At 39.7% G+C, this 15,434-nt stretch overlaps 1 protein-coding gene and 1 pseudogene across 1 annotated transcript; one reads left to right on the forward strand and one right to left on the reverse strand.

Annotated features, from left to right (window-relative positions):
- The first annotated feature begins 4,591 nt into the window (after positions 1 to 4,591).
- LOC126989457 (uncharacterized) lies at positions 4,592 to 7,904 on the forward strand. The gene is made up of 4 exons (XM_050848044.1): positions 4,592 to 4,922; positions 6,446 to 6,468; positions 6,773 to 6,868; positions 7,801 to 7,904. Exons 1-4 carry the CDS (start codon positions 4,702 to 4,704, stop codon positions 7,902 to 7,904), a joined length of 444 nt encoding a protein of 147 aa, XP_050704001.1. The 5' UTR covers positions 4,592 to 4,701.
- A 2,556-nt stretch (positions 7,905 to 10,460) lies between these two features.
- LOC126989458 (putative nuclease HARBI1) overlaps positions 10,461 to 15,434 on the reverse strand; it is an 8,715-nt pseudogene continuing 3,741 nt past the window's right edge.

Raw genomic sequence — 15,434 nt, forward strand, 5'->3', positions numbered from 1 at the left:
ATTAAGTTGAAGGAAGTGACGGTCGAGCTTATTTTTGAAGGAGTCAATCGTGTTACACTGGACCACTGACGGTGGAAGCTTATTCCATGCTCGCACTACAACGTTGGTGAAGAAAAATTTGCTGCAGTCTGAATTTACTTGTCTACATCTGAGTTTTACGCCATTGTTCCTCGTGCGCAAAGTGTCATCGATCATAAACAATGTTGATCTGTCTACATTCGTGAAACCATTAAGTATTTTAAAACATTCGATCAGTTTTCCTCTGAGGCGACGTTTCTCAGAGAGAACATGTTAAGGGTAGAAAGCCTTTCTTCGTAGGATTTGTTGCGCAAGGAAGGATAATTTTCGTTGCCCGACGCTGAACACCTTCTAATTTAGCAATATCCTTTGCATGGTGGGAGACCAAAACTGTACCGCATATTCCAAGTGGGTCTGACTAAACTGTTGTAGAGCGGAGTATTACATCTTTATTCTTGAATACAAAGTTTTTAATGAAGCCCAACATTCTGTTCGCTTTATTTGCTGCATCGATGCATTGCTGTGAGAATTTGAGGTTTGACGCGATTTTGACCCCCAAGTCTTTGACGCATTGAACGCTTTTGAGTTTAACGCCGCGCATTTCGTATACGAACTTCTTATTCCTCGTTCCAACTTGAAGGACCTGGCACTTGTCTACGTTAAAGGGCATCTCCCATCTATCCGACAAGGCTGAAATTTTGTGCAAATCCTCTTGGAGGCTTTGCCTGTCTTCGTCAGTGAGAACAGAGTTGCCAATCTTTGTGTCGTCTGCAAATTTACTAATGCGGTTATTGAGTCCAACATCCACGTCGTTGATGTAAATAATGAAGAGCACTGGGCCAAGGACCGAGCCCTGAGTGACGCCACTAGTGACAGGCGCCCACTCTGAGTTAAATCCGTCAATCACTACTCTTTGTTGTCTGTTGCTCAACCAATTCGCGATCCATTGGTTTACTTGACCGTCAATACCTATTTGCTTTAATTTGTAAAGTAATTTATGATGCGGGACTTTATCAAACGCTTTCTGGAAATCAAGATAGACTACGTCCAGTGATTTGGTTACGTCATAAACAGTGAAGAGGTCGTTATAAAAGGTTAATAGGTTTGATAGGCAGGATCTTTTGTTTCGGAAGCCATGTTGTGAGTCCCCAATCAATGAGTGGCTTTCAAGGTAATTCTAATTTGTCTAATTATGCCCTCAAGTAGCTTACCTACAACCGAAGTTAGAGAGAGAGAGAGAGAGATGGACAATATGGTATGGATCTTTCTCACCACAGAAATAACATGATTATTCATTGAAACAATAAAAATAAAAACTATTAGATAGACGAGTTTTTCACTGAGGATAAGTTATCTTTGAAAGAATAAATGTTCCGATCGGAGGAAAAGGTTGTGAAGACAGATTGACCTCTCTCAACGATATATAGCTCCAATATTCATAAATCACAATGTCATATGCATTCCGTCTTTTTACGGTGCAAATCGGCCTAACACGGTTCATAGATACATTCTCGTGTTTAATTTTACTTAAGGCTCCCATGAAACCTCAGTTTCGTCTCATAATTTGGAGGGCAGGCGGAGAGGCTGCACGTTTCAAACTTGTTTATTGTTCAACAACAACAACAAAAAAATCAATATCGACGCTATTTCTATTATAAAAAAAAATAAAAATAATAGCGCCTGCATCGAAATTAAGTGGAGACGATGGCAAGCAAATTCATGCTGTTTTGCACGACTCAGATATGGGGTGATTTAGTCGTTTCTCAGAGGTGGCTGCGCCACTCTTGATCGCAGCAAACGGGTTAACCCTACGTATAAGCTCCACATGTTAATCTAGGGTATTTTCTGTGTTTATCTGTAGAACTGTTTTTCTTTTACACTTGATAATAAAAAAGTATCGTTTTGATAGAAGTGCCTGAGGGGTGGCCAAAAGTGACCACCCTCGCTAGCTTGAAGGGTTAAAACGTTTTTCCCTTGTTATTTACTGCAACATCCCACGGATTTTCTTCAAACTTGCTATCCCTGTCTTTGTTGTTAGTATTGATATAAATATATATATATATATATATATATATATATATATATATATATATATATATATATATATATATATATATATATATATTTATATATATAAATATATATATATATATATATATATATATATATATATATATATATATATATATATATATATATATATATATATATATATATATATATATATATATATATATATATACTATATGTATTTCCTTGCAAAATATTATGAAATTTATGATTATTATGTTTCTTCTATTTGACTTATATATTTTTTTACAAAACTCAATCCTCGCCGCTTCAATTCATCTATAATGTTGCCTTTTGCAAACCACCGAATACTAAGCACCATCAGCAATTAAGCCTCAGTTCCGATAAACACTTAACTCCTTAGAGTGTTTACTTTTCCCATACACCTCAGATGATCTACGTATATTGTTTACCGTACAGTTAACACTTAACATTATGAACCCCGCCAGCTGCCCAGCATCCCCTCTGCGATATAGCTGGTGGAGGAAAGAAACAACGGCCTGGCTTTTACCCTCGATGATAATGACGATCGGGAGGAGGGATTTTATAGATGATTGACCAGAATAAACATGAATACTCTCTCTCTCTCTCTCTCTCTCTCTCTCTCTCTCTCTCTCTCTCTCTCTCTCTCTCTCTCTCTCTCTCTCTCTCTCTCTCTCTCTCATCTAGGGTGATGGGAAACTGCTAAAGCGTAAAGAAAAGCGTATTAGATGAGAATATTGGTTTCCTATCTTTTTTTTATCAAAGAGTGGAATGGAGGGTACACTGCTTTTTTTGTCTTCCTTTTTTTCATTATATGTGTTGCTATCTCTCTCCTACTCCCTCCTCCTCCCTTTGTCTCTGCCTATGTCTGTCTGTCTCTCTGTCTATCTATATATCTATCTCTCTAGTATGATATCCGTTTACTAAGTCTCCAAAACAACTTCGGAAGACGGGAGTAACTCGAGTCTTCTTAGAGGGAACGTAAAAGTCATAAAACTTCTAACCTCTTTCTGCGTAGTCGCTCAAGTCTCCGTATATCATGTCTCACTCATATCCTGCCTCTGAAGCACCAGTACGTGACCTCGGCTGCACCTCATATCTCAGAATGATCTATAACTTGAACACAATTCCCTCCTCCTCCTCCTCCTCCTACTCCGTCATTACTTTTCCCCACTGTTTCATTACTTTATATCTCAGTGGCTATGAACGTAACCTGGTCTTTAAAAGTCTACAGTGTCGCCAAGCCGCATTTACTTACTCGGTTACTGACACCACTATATTTCCCCCCCTTTTTCCTGTGTATTCTTCCCTCTTAAGCCCTTCCATTGCTGATCTACTTTGCCTGATTGTCCCGCCTTAGTGCTTGACCTTAATCTCGAACATCTTCTTTTCTAAATTAGCTATTTTGCTCTCCTCACGCCTCATTCCTTCCCCTCCTCAGTTTTCTCTTCTCTTCCACCACTCCTGTTTATCCCGCATCCTGTCTTGAATTGCAATCTCCTTCCTGTTCTGCTGCCACCCATCTTACTTATCTAATGAGACATTCATTTTATATTATATATTATTTCCTCACTTACTCTTCTGTAATTATTGTATTTCCTCTACGGTACTTTATTCCATCCCTTGTCTGCCGTGTACGCTCGACCTCTTTTTTTTTTTTAACAACAAAGGTGACAGCTCAAGGGCACAAGCAAAAGAAAACAATAAAAAAAAAGACCGCTACTCGCTGCTCCCAAAAAAAGAATCAAAAGAGATGGCCGAAAGAAAGGTCAATTTCGGGAGGAGAGGTGTCCTAATACCCTCCTTTTGAAAGAGTTCCAGTCGTAGGCAGGAGGAAATACAGATGAAGGAGGATTGTTCCAGAGTTTACCAGCGTGAGGGATGAAAGAGTGAAGATGCTGCTTAACTCTTACATAAGGGGTATGGACAGTATAGGGATGAGCATGAATAGAAAGTCGTGTGCAGCGGGGCCGCGGGAGGGGGGGAAGCATGCAGTCAGCAAGTTCAGAAGAGCAGTCAGCGTGGAAATATCGATAGAAAATAGAAAGAGAGGCAACATCGCGGCGGATTTTAAGAGGTAGAAGACTATCAGTAGGAGGAGGAGAGCTGATGAGACGAAGAGCCTTAGGGTGGTATTGCTAGACGCGAAGGCTAGCGTCCTTTCCTGTCGCTCGACCATGTAGGTAGGCAAAGTTACTTCGTCCCTCGACCGTATTGAGAGACCAGCCCGCCAGCAGCCCCCGCTGCATCTGGCTGCATCTGGGTGTTGGTACGCCTGATCGGCATCAGCTGGCCACGCACCGGCCCGATTTCCCGTTTTTTTCAAAAATCATGTTTCATATCGGGACTACATTAAGAGAAAAAGATAAATTTAGAGATAAACAAAACAGAAAAGCTAGATATAGCCGTAATTAATGGAAGAAGACGAGGTGCAGTGCATAAACTTTATTTCAGCAGTCATTCATAGAAGATATTATAAGGAAGTACTCTTTTAAAAATAATAGCATTTAAGATACAAATTCAAATTAAACAATTATGAAAAAAAGAAAAATGAAAAAGATAATGCAGAGTGCCGATATGAATGCATATTCCGCCATCACAACAACGCGCGCGCACGGAAGCTGATCGACAATGGACCGCGCTGCACCACTTTCGTCAAGGCAGAGGAGAGTCCTGGTGCAGCTAGTGGAGGGAAGGCCTGTCCTTCAAGATAGGTCAACCAGCACTGCGGTCCAGCACAAGAAGAACTTGGCGTGGGATGAGATCGCCAAAAACTTCAACGCCATGCACCCTGATCTGGAGCCGCGATCAGTTCAACAATTGAAAAGAAGTTTCAACCGCATCAAATTGAAGTAAGTAAATGAGGTGCATTGATTTTACGCTGTATATAGTTAACCTTTTGACCAGTATCGCTTTGTATCGCTTCTTAGGTCCTCCTCTCCTCGATCCTTTCAGTGCGCAACGCGTCATGACCCCTGTGCGCTGTCGGGCAGGGGGGAGGTGAGTTCTATTTTCACCTCCACACCTCTGTAACTATGCATTGTAGCAAATATTCGGCATTGCATTGGAAAGATAAAGGCAAATACTATACAACTTGCTTAATTATATTGCCAGTTTCATATGATGACCGAATAAACAATTATATTTTGCCATCGTATCTAAAAAAATAACCGCTATTATAATATGTATTGGTAGTATAGTTTGGTATATATTATTCTCGCTTTAACTTAGTGGTTGTAACAGCCAACTAGGCAAGACAATTCACCCCGTTCTGATGACAGGCAGCATGTTTCACGTATGAGTATGTGGTTGCATTATGTAGGAGGTGTCGGTGGACATTCCATCAGAATAAAGTTACTATGGGGTGTGGAATAGTGTTGGAACATGTATTGTGAGCGGGAGATTCAAAACACCACCAGCACAGACAGCGCGGCGTCGCTGCCACAATTTAGCAATAAAAGAATTAATGCTCTTACTGTGAATTACCATATAGTTCTTGCATCACGGGGTCACGGGGAAAATGCTTCCACCTCAGCGTGCGGTTGCGAAGCAACTGGGGGTCACATGCCACTCCCTCCCCCCTGAGAATTAGCATACTGCCCCCCATCGACCATGCCTTTATACCCACCATTAATATGATCTTAGAATGTGCCCTTGTAACATTCTGTGTGGCATCAGAATGCCGCGGAGCTTCACTTGTTTAGTTCCCTCCCATACTCAGATGTGCCCCCCTTTGATAAATACCTATCCACTCCAGTGTTTGGGTGATGATTAAAATGATCAACTTTTCACCTTTTGAGACACAGATTACACCAATAATGTGTTCTCCAGATCCAAAATAATCATAATGCATTAAAAATAGGCTACAACTAATTTGTCAATGAGTATAGTTATTTTTCATTGTTATTACATGTTATTTGTAAGGCATAAAGAAAGAATTACTGGTAGAATAGCAATAAGCATAGAGCAGGTGTAGCTCTTACATATGATAATATTATACCATTGCTGATCAAATAGTAACCCATTAATTCTTGCTTTGTTAGTTAAGAGCTATATTCAAACTAAAATAATCCCATGTTATCAACCTAATTGAATAGCAATGTATCTTTAATGTAAACACTATTAATATTAATAGGCACTAGAATATTAAATATGCAACAGTAATATCAATTTTGGTACAACAAGTTGTTTCCAATGCTGTTTACTATATTTGGTCAAAGGGTAAAAAAAGGTAAAGGAAAAGGTTAAGTTGGGAGCACACGCTATAGCTGCGGGTGGTGGCAGTGCTCATTTCCATCCCATTGATCCTTTGAGCCTGTCATGAGAGAACCCATAAACCAGATACAGTACCAGTGTAACATCTGGGTTACCACAGTTTACTTTCCCTGGTGGCCCCAGGTACCATATATTGACCTGGGTGAAAGGAAGGATGAATGGCTGGGTGGCTGCATGCCGACTGCCCAGGCCCGCAGATTCATTGTTAGGGACTCGAACCACTGCATTGCAGAGGTGTATTGTTAAAGGGTCTATAATTCAGTATGCCTTTGATATATTATTGTTATTAAAATCATGTTTCATTGCAGTGTGAAAAAAGAAGAGAGTGGCTACAAGCTGAAGGTGAAGAAGATTGGTGGTGGCCCTCCTCCATCACCTCCCAAGTTTACAGAAGAACATGACACTGTTGCCTCCATGTTCTCTGGAGAACTCAACATGGGCGAGGATGACTTTGACACTCTTGCCATTCAAGATGGGCATCCAGTGGATGAAGCAGGCACTCCCATCATGGATGTTACTCTCAGTAAGTTAATCATTGCTTGAAAGTATATCACATTATATTATCCAGTTTTCTGCATTCTTGTTCTGGTGGTGCATATAAATACTATCATTATTATTCTCATCAACAATTTTCACTTTTTGATACACTGGTTTAGGTTAAAAGATATGCAAAAAAAAAAAATATATATATATATATATATATATATATATATATATATATATATATATATATATATATATATATATATATATATATATATATATATATATATATAGATAGATAGATAGATAGATAGATAGATAGATAGATAGATAGATAGATAGATAGATAGATAGATAGATAGAGATAGATAGATAGATAGATAGATAGAGAGATAGATATAGATAGATAAGTTACTCATTTCTGGGAACAAGCTCAGAGGGGGTCCAGTCTAGGATTAAATTTAAATAACTATAAATGCAATATATATATATATATATATATATATATATATATATATATATATATATACCATATATATATATATATATATATATATCAAATTCCCTCTGGTGCCTTTATTGATGGGGTAGTGTTTTTTCAAGTATTATAAGAAAAGAAGCTAATATTGTTATTGAAGGAAGAAATTTCCCGAGTCACATCATCTTTCATGTATAAGTATGACTGATAATGCATTGTATTATTTCACAGCTGTGAGTGGAAAGCTGCCACCGACAGAGGTCCCCTCTGCTACTGCTGCCGCTGAATGTGCTGAAGCACCTGCACCTCCAAGTGCTTCTACAACTTTCCAGCCAGAAGCTTCATCCTCTGCATCCACTGCACCATCACTAACTACATTTACATGTAATGTGGCCTCTTCTTCTGCTGCCCCACGGCAGAGGAGGAAATTTGATGCAGAGTACCAGGCCTGTCGGAAGCAGCAGGATGAGTATCACCAACTCCTTCTTCAACAGACCAGAGAGGAGCACGACCAACAGATGAAACTGTATCAGTTTCACAGGGAGGTGTTGCAGCGGCAGCTAGATGTCTTCACGGAGACTTGCCATCATATCCGTGAGGCAGCAGACACCTGCAAAGCCAAATTTTTGGACAGTTTGGGGAATGCCGGAGAGTAACATCCATGATGGGATTGCCTGCCTCATCAACTGCATGCCCATCTTGTATTGTAAGAGTGTCGAGGACACACTCGCCCATACTGAGTTCTCCAGAAATCATGGAGGCAACGGCCTCGTGTTCTTCGGAAAGCTTGGGAGGTGATTGAGGAGGGCCACCACCAGTCTTCTTCACCGTTAGCATGTAAGCTCCCCCCAACATCACTACCTATGAATTTATCTAAACATTTTATTAATATGTTCATTTTATTGACTCTCATAACATGAAGGCCAGGCCTGTTCCACTCATTCTCTTGTTGGTAAAGTATTTTTTGCCTATGACCCTGTTGAATCTGAATTTATCAAATTTAAACCCATTATTACATGTCCTACCCAGCTCTCTTACCATCAGAACCTTATAAATATCCCTCTTATTAAAGCCCTTCATCCATTTATAAACTTCGATCAAGTCCCCTTGCACCCTTTGCCTCTCTAGAAAATGCAAGTTTAATTAACTGTTCAAGTCTCCTCATATGTCAAGTTCTTTAACCCGTAAATCATCTTTGTTATCCTCCACTGTACCAATTCTAACATTTTGATACCCATTCTACAATTATGAAGGTGACCAGAAAAAAACACATTATCATGATAAGATCTAACTAATGCTAAATATAGCTTGATGACATCAGCACTTGTTGCTTACTCTCCTTGAAATGAATAACAGTACCCTATTTGCACAATATCTAGGATGAATGAATTGTGCTCTTAGATGGAGATCAGAGGTCATCAAGATCCCTGAATTCCTTTCACACCTTGATCTTCTTAGGGGAGAGTCATTTAACCAATAATTATGAGGGGTTGTTCCTATATACACTCAGAGTACTGCACTTCCAGATGTATAAATGAAAACCAACACTAGCAGACGATAGTTATATTTTTAACCAAACAGTTTCGGTGGACACTGCCACCATCTTCAGTGGTCTTTCTTTACACCACTGAAGATGGTGGCAGTGTCCACCGAAACTATTTAGTAAAAAATATAACTATCGTCTGCCAGTGTGGGTTTTTATTTATACATCATGAATATCACGTCAGAGTGATTAGCCCATTCTTTGCACTTCCAGACATTGAACTCCATCTGCCACTTCCCTGCCCATTCACGCAATCTGTCTAGTTCATCCTGGAGAATACTAGCGGCCTGATCCGACTCAATTACTCTGCCAATCTCTGTATCATCAGCATTTTAGCATATATTGCCAACATTAACTAGTGTTAGTAGTAGTAGTTGTAGTAGGAAAGACATTATATTCAGTGATGTTTGATAAATATTTTTGTTCATTTATTTATATCATGATTATGTACGTATAGGCTTCAGACAGGAAATGAACAAATTAAAGAGAAAGTGTTAATTTTGATCGGAAAATATATATGCAAAATCTTACAAGCTATTTTCATTTCCTGAACAGACATAACTTATTATTAGAGAAACTACAATAAAGATCTCAAAATGTACACCACTGTGACCAACCACCACACCAAGAAAAGACGCCGCCACTATAAAACACTTGCCTGCATCATGACGGGCTAGGGCCGACTACCATCCAGGTCTCTCAAGAAAGCCTAAAAGCACTATAGGCTGAAAAAAAAAAAGGGATCAAACCTGGGCTATCTGTGTATAAATCAACCTAACTGAGCTACTGAGGTCACCATGCCAAGGGCCACTTATGCAGCACTATACCTGACACCCTGGCCCCTACTGTGGATATGAAGGAAAAGTGACCTCGCTCACACTCGTGGTAGCTGGAAACGCTTTTAATCGCTTTTAGTCAACCCATAATGCCACCTGTAGTATATATTTACATTAGAAAAACTGCAATAATAGTGAAAAATCTTGTCATGTAGATTACTGAATTTTCAATGTGTTATTGCAGTTCCTCTAATATATATAGCACCGCATGTGCTACTGTGGGTTAAATAAAAGCATTTCCAGCTACCATGAGTGTGGGCGAAGTCACCTTTCCTGCATATCCACAGTGGGGGCGAGGATGTCAGATACAGTGCCAGAGAAGTGGCCTCTGGGATCATCTTTTTCTGGGGTGTTTTATGGGGCTGGTTAGGCTGTGGGACCACTGCCTCCTGAGCCCCATCAGTGGGAAATGTTAGCGGATGTTGTTATTCTGTCGATGTGTCACCAGGGGAGGGGTTAGATCCTGTTGAGTTGCCAGGACTTCTGTAGGAAGGTCTGCATAGACTTGAGGGCTTGGAAGGCAGTGTTGGGGCTGAGGGTGTCGCTGCCCAGCAGGCCTTCTACGTAAAGTTGGCCTGTGGATGTTGAGTCTGGTTAGGGATGCTTAATTTGAGGTTGGTGTGGAGGGAGTGGAATCTTGGGCAGTGGAGCGGGAAATGTTCTGGTGTGTTAGGCTGTGTGAGGCACCATGGGCAGTGTAGGTCTTGAACTAGACGGAGAACTTTTAAATCATCGATGGCTCGGTTGGCTTGCTGTCCTGACTCCTATCCAGAAGCCTGGGTTCCATTGCCAGCACTCAATGGTGTACATTTTGACATCCACAGAAGATCTAAAAGAATCTCTCAACAATGGAAGCTCTGCGAGCATTTCCAGTGCCTACATCATCCTCTGCAAGTATGTCTATGTTGATGGGCTCAAGTTCTTCTTCTGGCATGTCAATGGGGAGTTTGTTGAGGATTGCAATATTGTGCAGGATGGCACATGCAGTCACAATTTTTTTTGATGTTGAGAGTGCTGTTCTCATTGGCTTTGAGAGAATAGCAAATCTTTTTTTCCAAATCCCGAACGTTCTCTCGATCAGGTTCCTTGTTTTGATGTGAGAGGCATTGTAATGCCTTTCCTTAACAGTACGAGGAATTCGAATGGGAGTTAAAAGGTATCTTTTACAGGCATAGCCCGAATCCCCCAACAAGTATCCTCTGTACTGCCCTCCCTCCAGAGTAGCACACAAAACAGACTCACTGAAGATGCGGGCATCATGTGCACCACCTTGCCAGTTCACGACCAGATTTGTGAAGAGCATGGGTGAGTTGCAGACCCCCATTACATTCAATGAAAAAAAGCCTTTCCTGCAGCGGTAAAGTTCTGCATCTTCTCCACCTGGACTGATGATTGGGATGTGTACACCATCTACACATTCAATAACTCCGGGCATGGCAGCTACCTCGGCAAATTGTCGCATGACATCCTGTTCTTCAGCAGGACTGGGGAACTTTATGTAGTCCCCTGCTAGCTGGCAGATTACACTAGTCACAGTCTTGACACAGGTAGATACACTGGGCTGCGACATGTCACAGCAATCCCCCATGTCAAGCTGGAAGCTCCCAGTGGCATAGTAGCGGAGGGTTACCAGCAGCTGGAGACGTGGTGGGATTGGAAGCCCTGTAAGAAAGAAATATTGATCAGAATATATATACATATATATATATATATATATATATATATATATATATATATATATATATATATATATATATATATATATATATATACACACACACCATAGAACGGGGCTATTGCGACCACCTGGGGCAACTGAGACCAGCTAAGGAAATTTCTTTTAAAAACTAAACAAAAAAAATAATAATAGGTAGGACTGTTTTGTTAACTTCTGTTTTGTAGACATTCAAGTACATAAGATCTGAAAATGTAAACCACATCTTTTCACTCATTCCACAAGTACCCCTCATTCCTATTCATTTGTGTATGTATATTCGAGGAATGTGACCCAGTAACGCTAAGGTGTGCTGTACACAAGCCGTGTCCCTCAGCCAAGTCCAATTTCTGTGATCTGTAGCCAGGCATCCTATGTAAGTATACAGCCAATGTGGAGGTGATCAATGTTAATGTTTACTTTGTATTGATCTTTATATAACATGGGGTAATTGAGACCACCATAATGGAGTACATGAGACCACAGCTACATAATTGGTACACACTTCTGTTTTGTTTAGGAATGGTGAAAACTATAAGAGAAAAGAAGGTTCTCCCAGGCCCCAGTATACTCCTGACATCCGGAAACAGGCTGATAATAATAGTAATAATAATAATAATGATAATATTAATAATAATAATAATGATAATATTAATAATAATAATAATAATAATAATAATAATAATAATGATAATAATAATAATAATAATAATAATAATAATAATAATAATAATAATAATAATAATAATAATAATAATAATAATAATAATAATAATAATAATAATAATGATAATAATAATAATTATAATAATAATAATAATAGTAATAATAATAATAATAATAATAATAATAATAATAATAATAATAATAATAATAATAATAATAATAATAATAAGTTAGTTAATAATAATGAAAATAATAACAATAATTATAACAATAAATAATAATAATAATAATAATAATAATAATAATAATAATAATAATAATAATGATAATAATAATAATAATAATAATAATAATAATAATAATAATAATAATAATAATAATAAATTAATTAATAATAATGAAAAAAATAATAATAAAAAAAAATAATAATAATAATAAATTAATTAATAATAATGAAAATAATAATAGTTATAATTATAATAACAATAAATAATAATAATAATAAAAATAATAATAATAATAATAATAATAATAATAATAATAATAATAATAATAATAATAATAATAATAGCAATAATAATAATTCCTGATGACAGCACCTCCATGGTGATGTGGTTATCGTGCCAAGCTACAAATCCACAGATCTAGGTTCAAATCCCAGTCGGTGAGCACCTCACCCAACTGTTCATTCTCCCTCTTGTGCCTGTCAAATTAATGGGTACCTGTGGAAACCTGTGGTAACCCAGATGTTACACCTGCCCTCTCTTTTGGGGTAAAGGGTTCATATCCACCACTGGCTATAGTGCTAATGTGACAGAGGTCAGCACTCAGGCCATGTCCAACTATAGTATGTGCCCCTACCTTCACCTTACTTTCACTAAGAATGTGGATGACTGCCTTATCCTACTTTTCAACCAATCAATAACCAAGCCCATAATTTTTGCAGATTTTTGCAGGGGTCTAGAAGGCATCATAGTTTCATGAGGTGGGCGGGGGAAGAGGGTAGCGATCGAAGCAAGGATGTGCAGGTGAGGGAATATTTTGTAAATAGGCACTTTTAGGGGCATTTTAAGGTTGATTGAAAAACATTGGAGGGGCTGTAGCCCCCTAGCAGCCCCCCCCCCCCCCTCCACAGAAATTATGGCTGACAACAGAAACTCATGTTAGAAAAGTGTGTCAAAAGATATGTTGAACTGAATTGTTTGCTTTGACCTAAACTCTATCGCTAGGAAATATGAAATAAACATTTATTCCTTAAGAATGATAATTTGACAAAAAAATCATAGACATATATGTAGATATATTTTTACATAGCTGAGAATAACTTGGGTATGGATCTGTGACTTTGGCACCTCGTATAATTTGAAAATTATCAGGGCTGTCCTTGTTTATAATTGTGGTTCGTTGGCAGATCTAAAGGGGGGCCCAGGGGGCCGCCCCCCCATGGTCCTGAGCGAATACAGGAAACTAGCTCAGAAGTGCGCTGCGGCTATAACAACAAAACTCGCGGGACATTCCAAATTGTGTGGTAGGCAATTTCATCGGACTTTTCAACAATCGGGCCTCCGGCAAACTTTTTTCATGAATCGGCTCCTGTTGCAGTTAAGCATCAGTACATTAATCTTGCTAGCCACAGCTTGATCAGGTCTGATTAAAGTACCTGTAAAGAATGGCATTTTTATATTTTCAGACCTATGATATTTTAAGCTTACCTCTTTTCCTGGTAGAATCTGGCAATAGGTGCTGGATTTTTTATAAGAGATCCAGGGTGACTTGCTTGGAGAGCCGAAAGCGTTGAATGAACTCCTCTTCCGAGTACATTTCAAAGGGATCCCTACGGCTCCTGAACAAACGGGTTCTCCTCCTGATGGCCAGGTCTTCCCATTGTCCCACGTGAGCCACTCTACGTAGCAGGTGTCTGTAGGCTGCCATTGCTGCTTTTTCTGTAATAAAAATTATATTTAATCTTTTGTGTCATCACCCTCATCAAGGATTATTTTCATTTGAAGTGGAACTTACGCAACAAGGTCTGTCTGAATATAAGCTTGAGCTTATATGGCCAATGTAATTATTCCCCATAATGGTGTGAAATATTAATATTGGCCATGCTGGGGTGGGCAGGCTCAGTAATGAAGGCTGCTTCCTTGACCTATTTCATAGCATTCACAATTCATACTTATTGAGGTTTACTGGCGTCAGGCTCACTGTAGTATTACCAAAGTTAAGGTAAAGTTGGGGGCACACGCTATAGCTGCGCTGCGCGTGGGTTCTCCGTTGCATGAACACTTGAGCCTGTGGTAGGAGGGAGCCCAACACCCCGGGACACAGGGCCAGTGTGACATCCGGGTTACCACAGTTTACCTTCCCCAGGTTTCCCCAGGTACCCATTTATCAACCAGCCCGAGAGGGAGGATGAACAGCTGGGTGAGCAGCACGCTGACTCCTCGGGTCATGATTCGGACACGGGGCCGCGTAGTAGTAGTAGTCAGCCACGCTGACCACTAGACCACGGAGACCTTGTAGTATTACCAAGCACGAATAATAAGATCATACATTCTGTCAAGTTCCCTCACCCGGGTGTAATAATACATTTTGTTGGGGCTACGGTATGGCGATGATAGGCGAGCCTCCTGTCAGCCTTCCAGCAAGTTGTAAACACGCCTTATCCCGCCTAACGTATCCTGCCACTTTTAAAACACTAAACAATCATTCACAGCCGGAAAGAATACGCTTGGTCTTACCTGTATATGGATGATGAATTGTAGTAATGGCGGCAGCCTTCCTCTCCCGCGTGACGCCAGGCCGGAGGGGTGAGCTTGTTGTCGTCACGACGCTTTATTCTTGTAAAACGCGGAACGGGTACTGTTGTCAGAGAAACACTAGTGTTCTGCCTAATAGGATATTTTTTTCCGGAAAATTTATTTTATAATTTATTGTATTTTTTACATTCTGTATAAATTCTGATAACAATTTAAATCACGATTTCGACGAAGACACGGGGGTACCCGTGTCCTCGACACTCGACCATGTTCCAGTATTTTGGCGGGCATTTCAAGTACTCTCAGTAACGACTTGACTTCATGGGAAGTAACTTGTCCTCGACCTTCCGTCTAGCAATACCACCCTTAGACTTCACTCTGTCCAGAAGAGCTGTGTGAGTGTAGCCTCCCCGTACGTGAGATGCATACTCCATACGAGGGCGGACAAGGCCCCTGTATATGGATAGCAACTGCGAGGGGGAGAAGAACTGGCAGAGACGATACAGAACGCCCAACCTCGAGGAAGTTGATTTAGCGAGAGAGATATGACGTTTCCAGTTGAGATTTTGTGTTAAGGATAGACCGAGGATGTGTAGTGTTGAAGACGGTG

This window comes from Eriocheir sinensis, unplaced genomic scaffold, assembly GCF_024679095.1.
Source record: "Eriocheir sinensis breed Jianghai 21 unplaced genomic scaffold, ASM2467909v1 Scaffold1177, whole genome shotgun sequence".
In the NCBI taxonomy this organism is placed as follows: domain Eukaryota; kingdom Metazoa; phylum Arthropoda; class Malacostraca; order Decapoda; family Varunidae; genus Eriocheir; species Eriocheir sinensis.

Excerpts from the sequence above, each read along its gene's own strand:
- LOC126989457 (XM_050848044.1), top strand. The coding sequence starts at position 4,702 with ATGGACCGCGCTGCACCACTTTCGTCAAGGCAGAGGAGAGTCCTGGTG. Across the intron at positions 4,923-6,445 it reads TTCAACCGCATCAAATTGAA|TTTACTTTCCCTGGTGGCCC; the intron begins GTAAGTAAATGA and ends GGGTTACCACAG. Across the intron at positions 6,469-6,772 it reads ACTTTCCCTGGTGGCCCCAG|AACTCAACATGGGCGAGGAT; the intron begins GTACCATATATT and ends TGTTCTCTGGAG.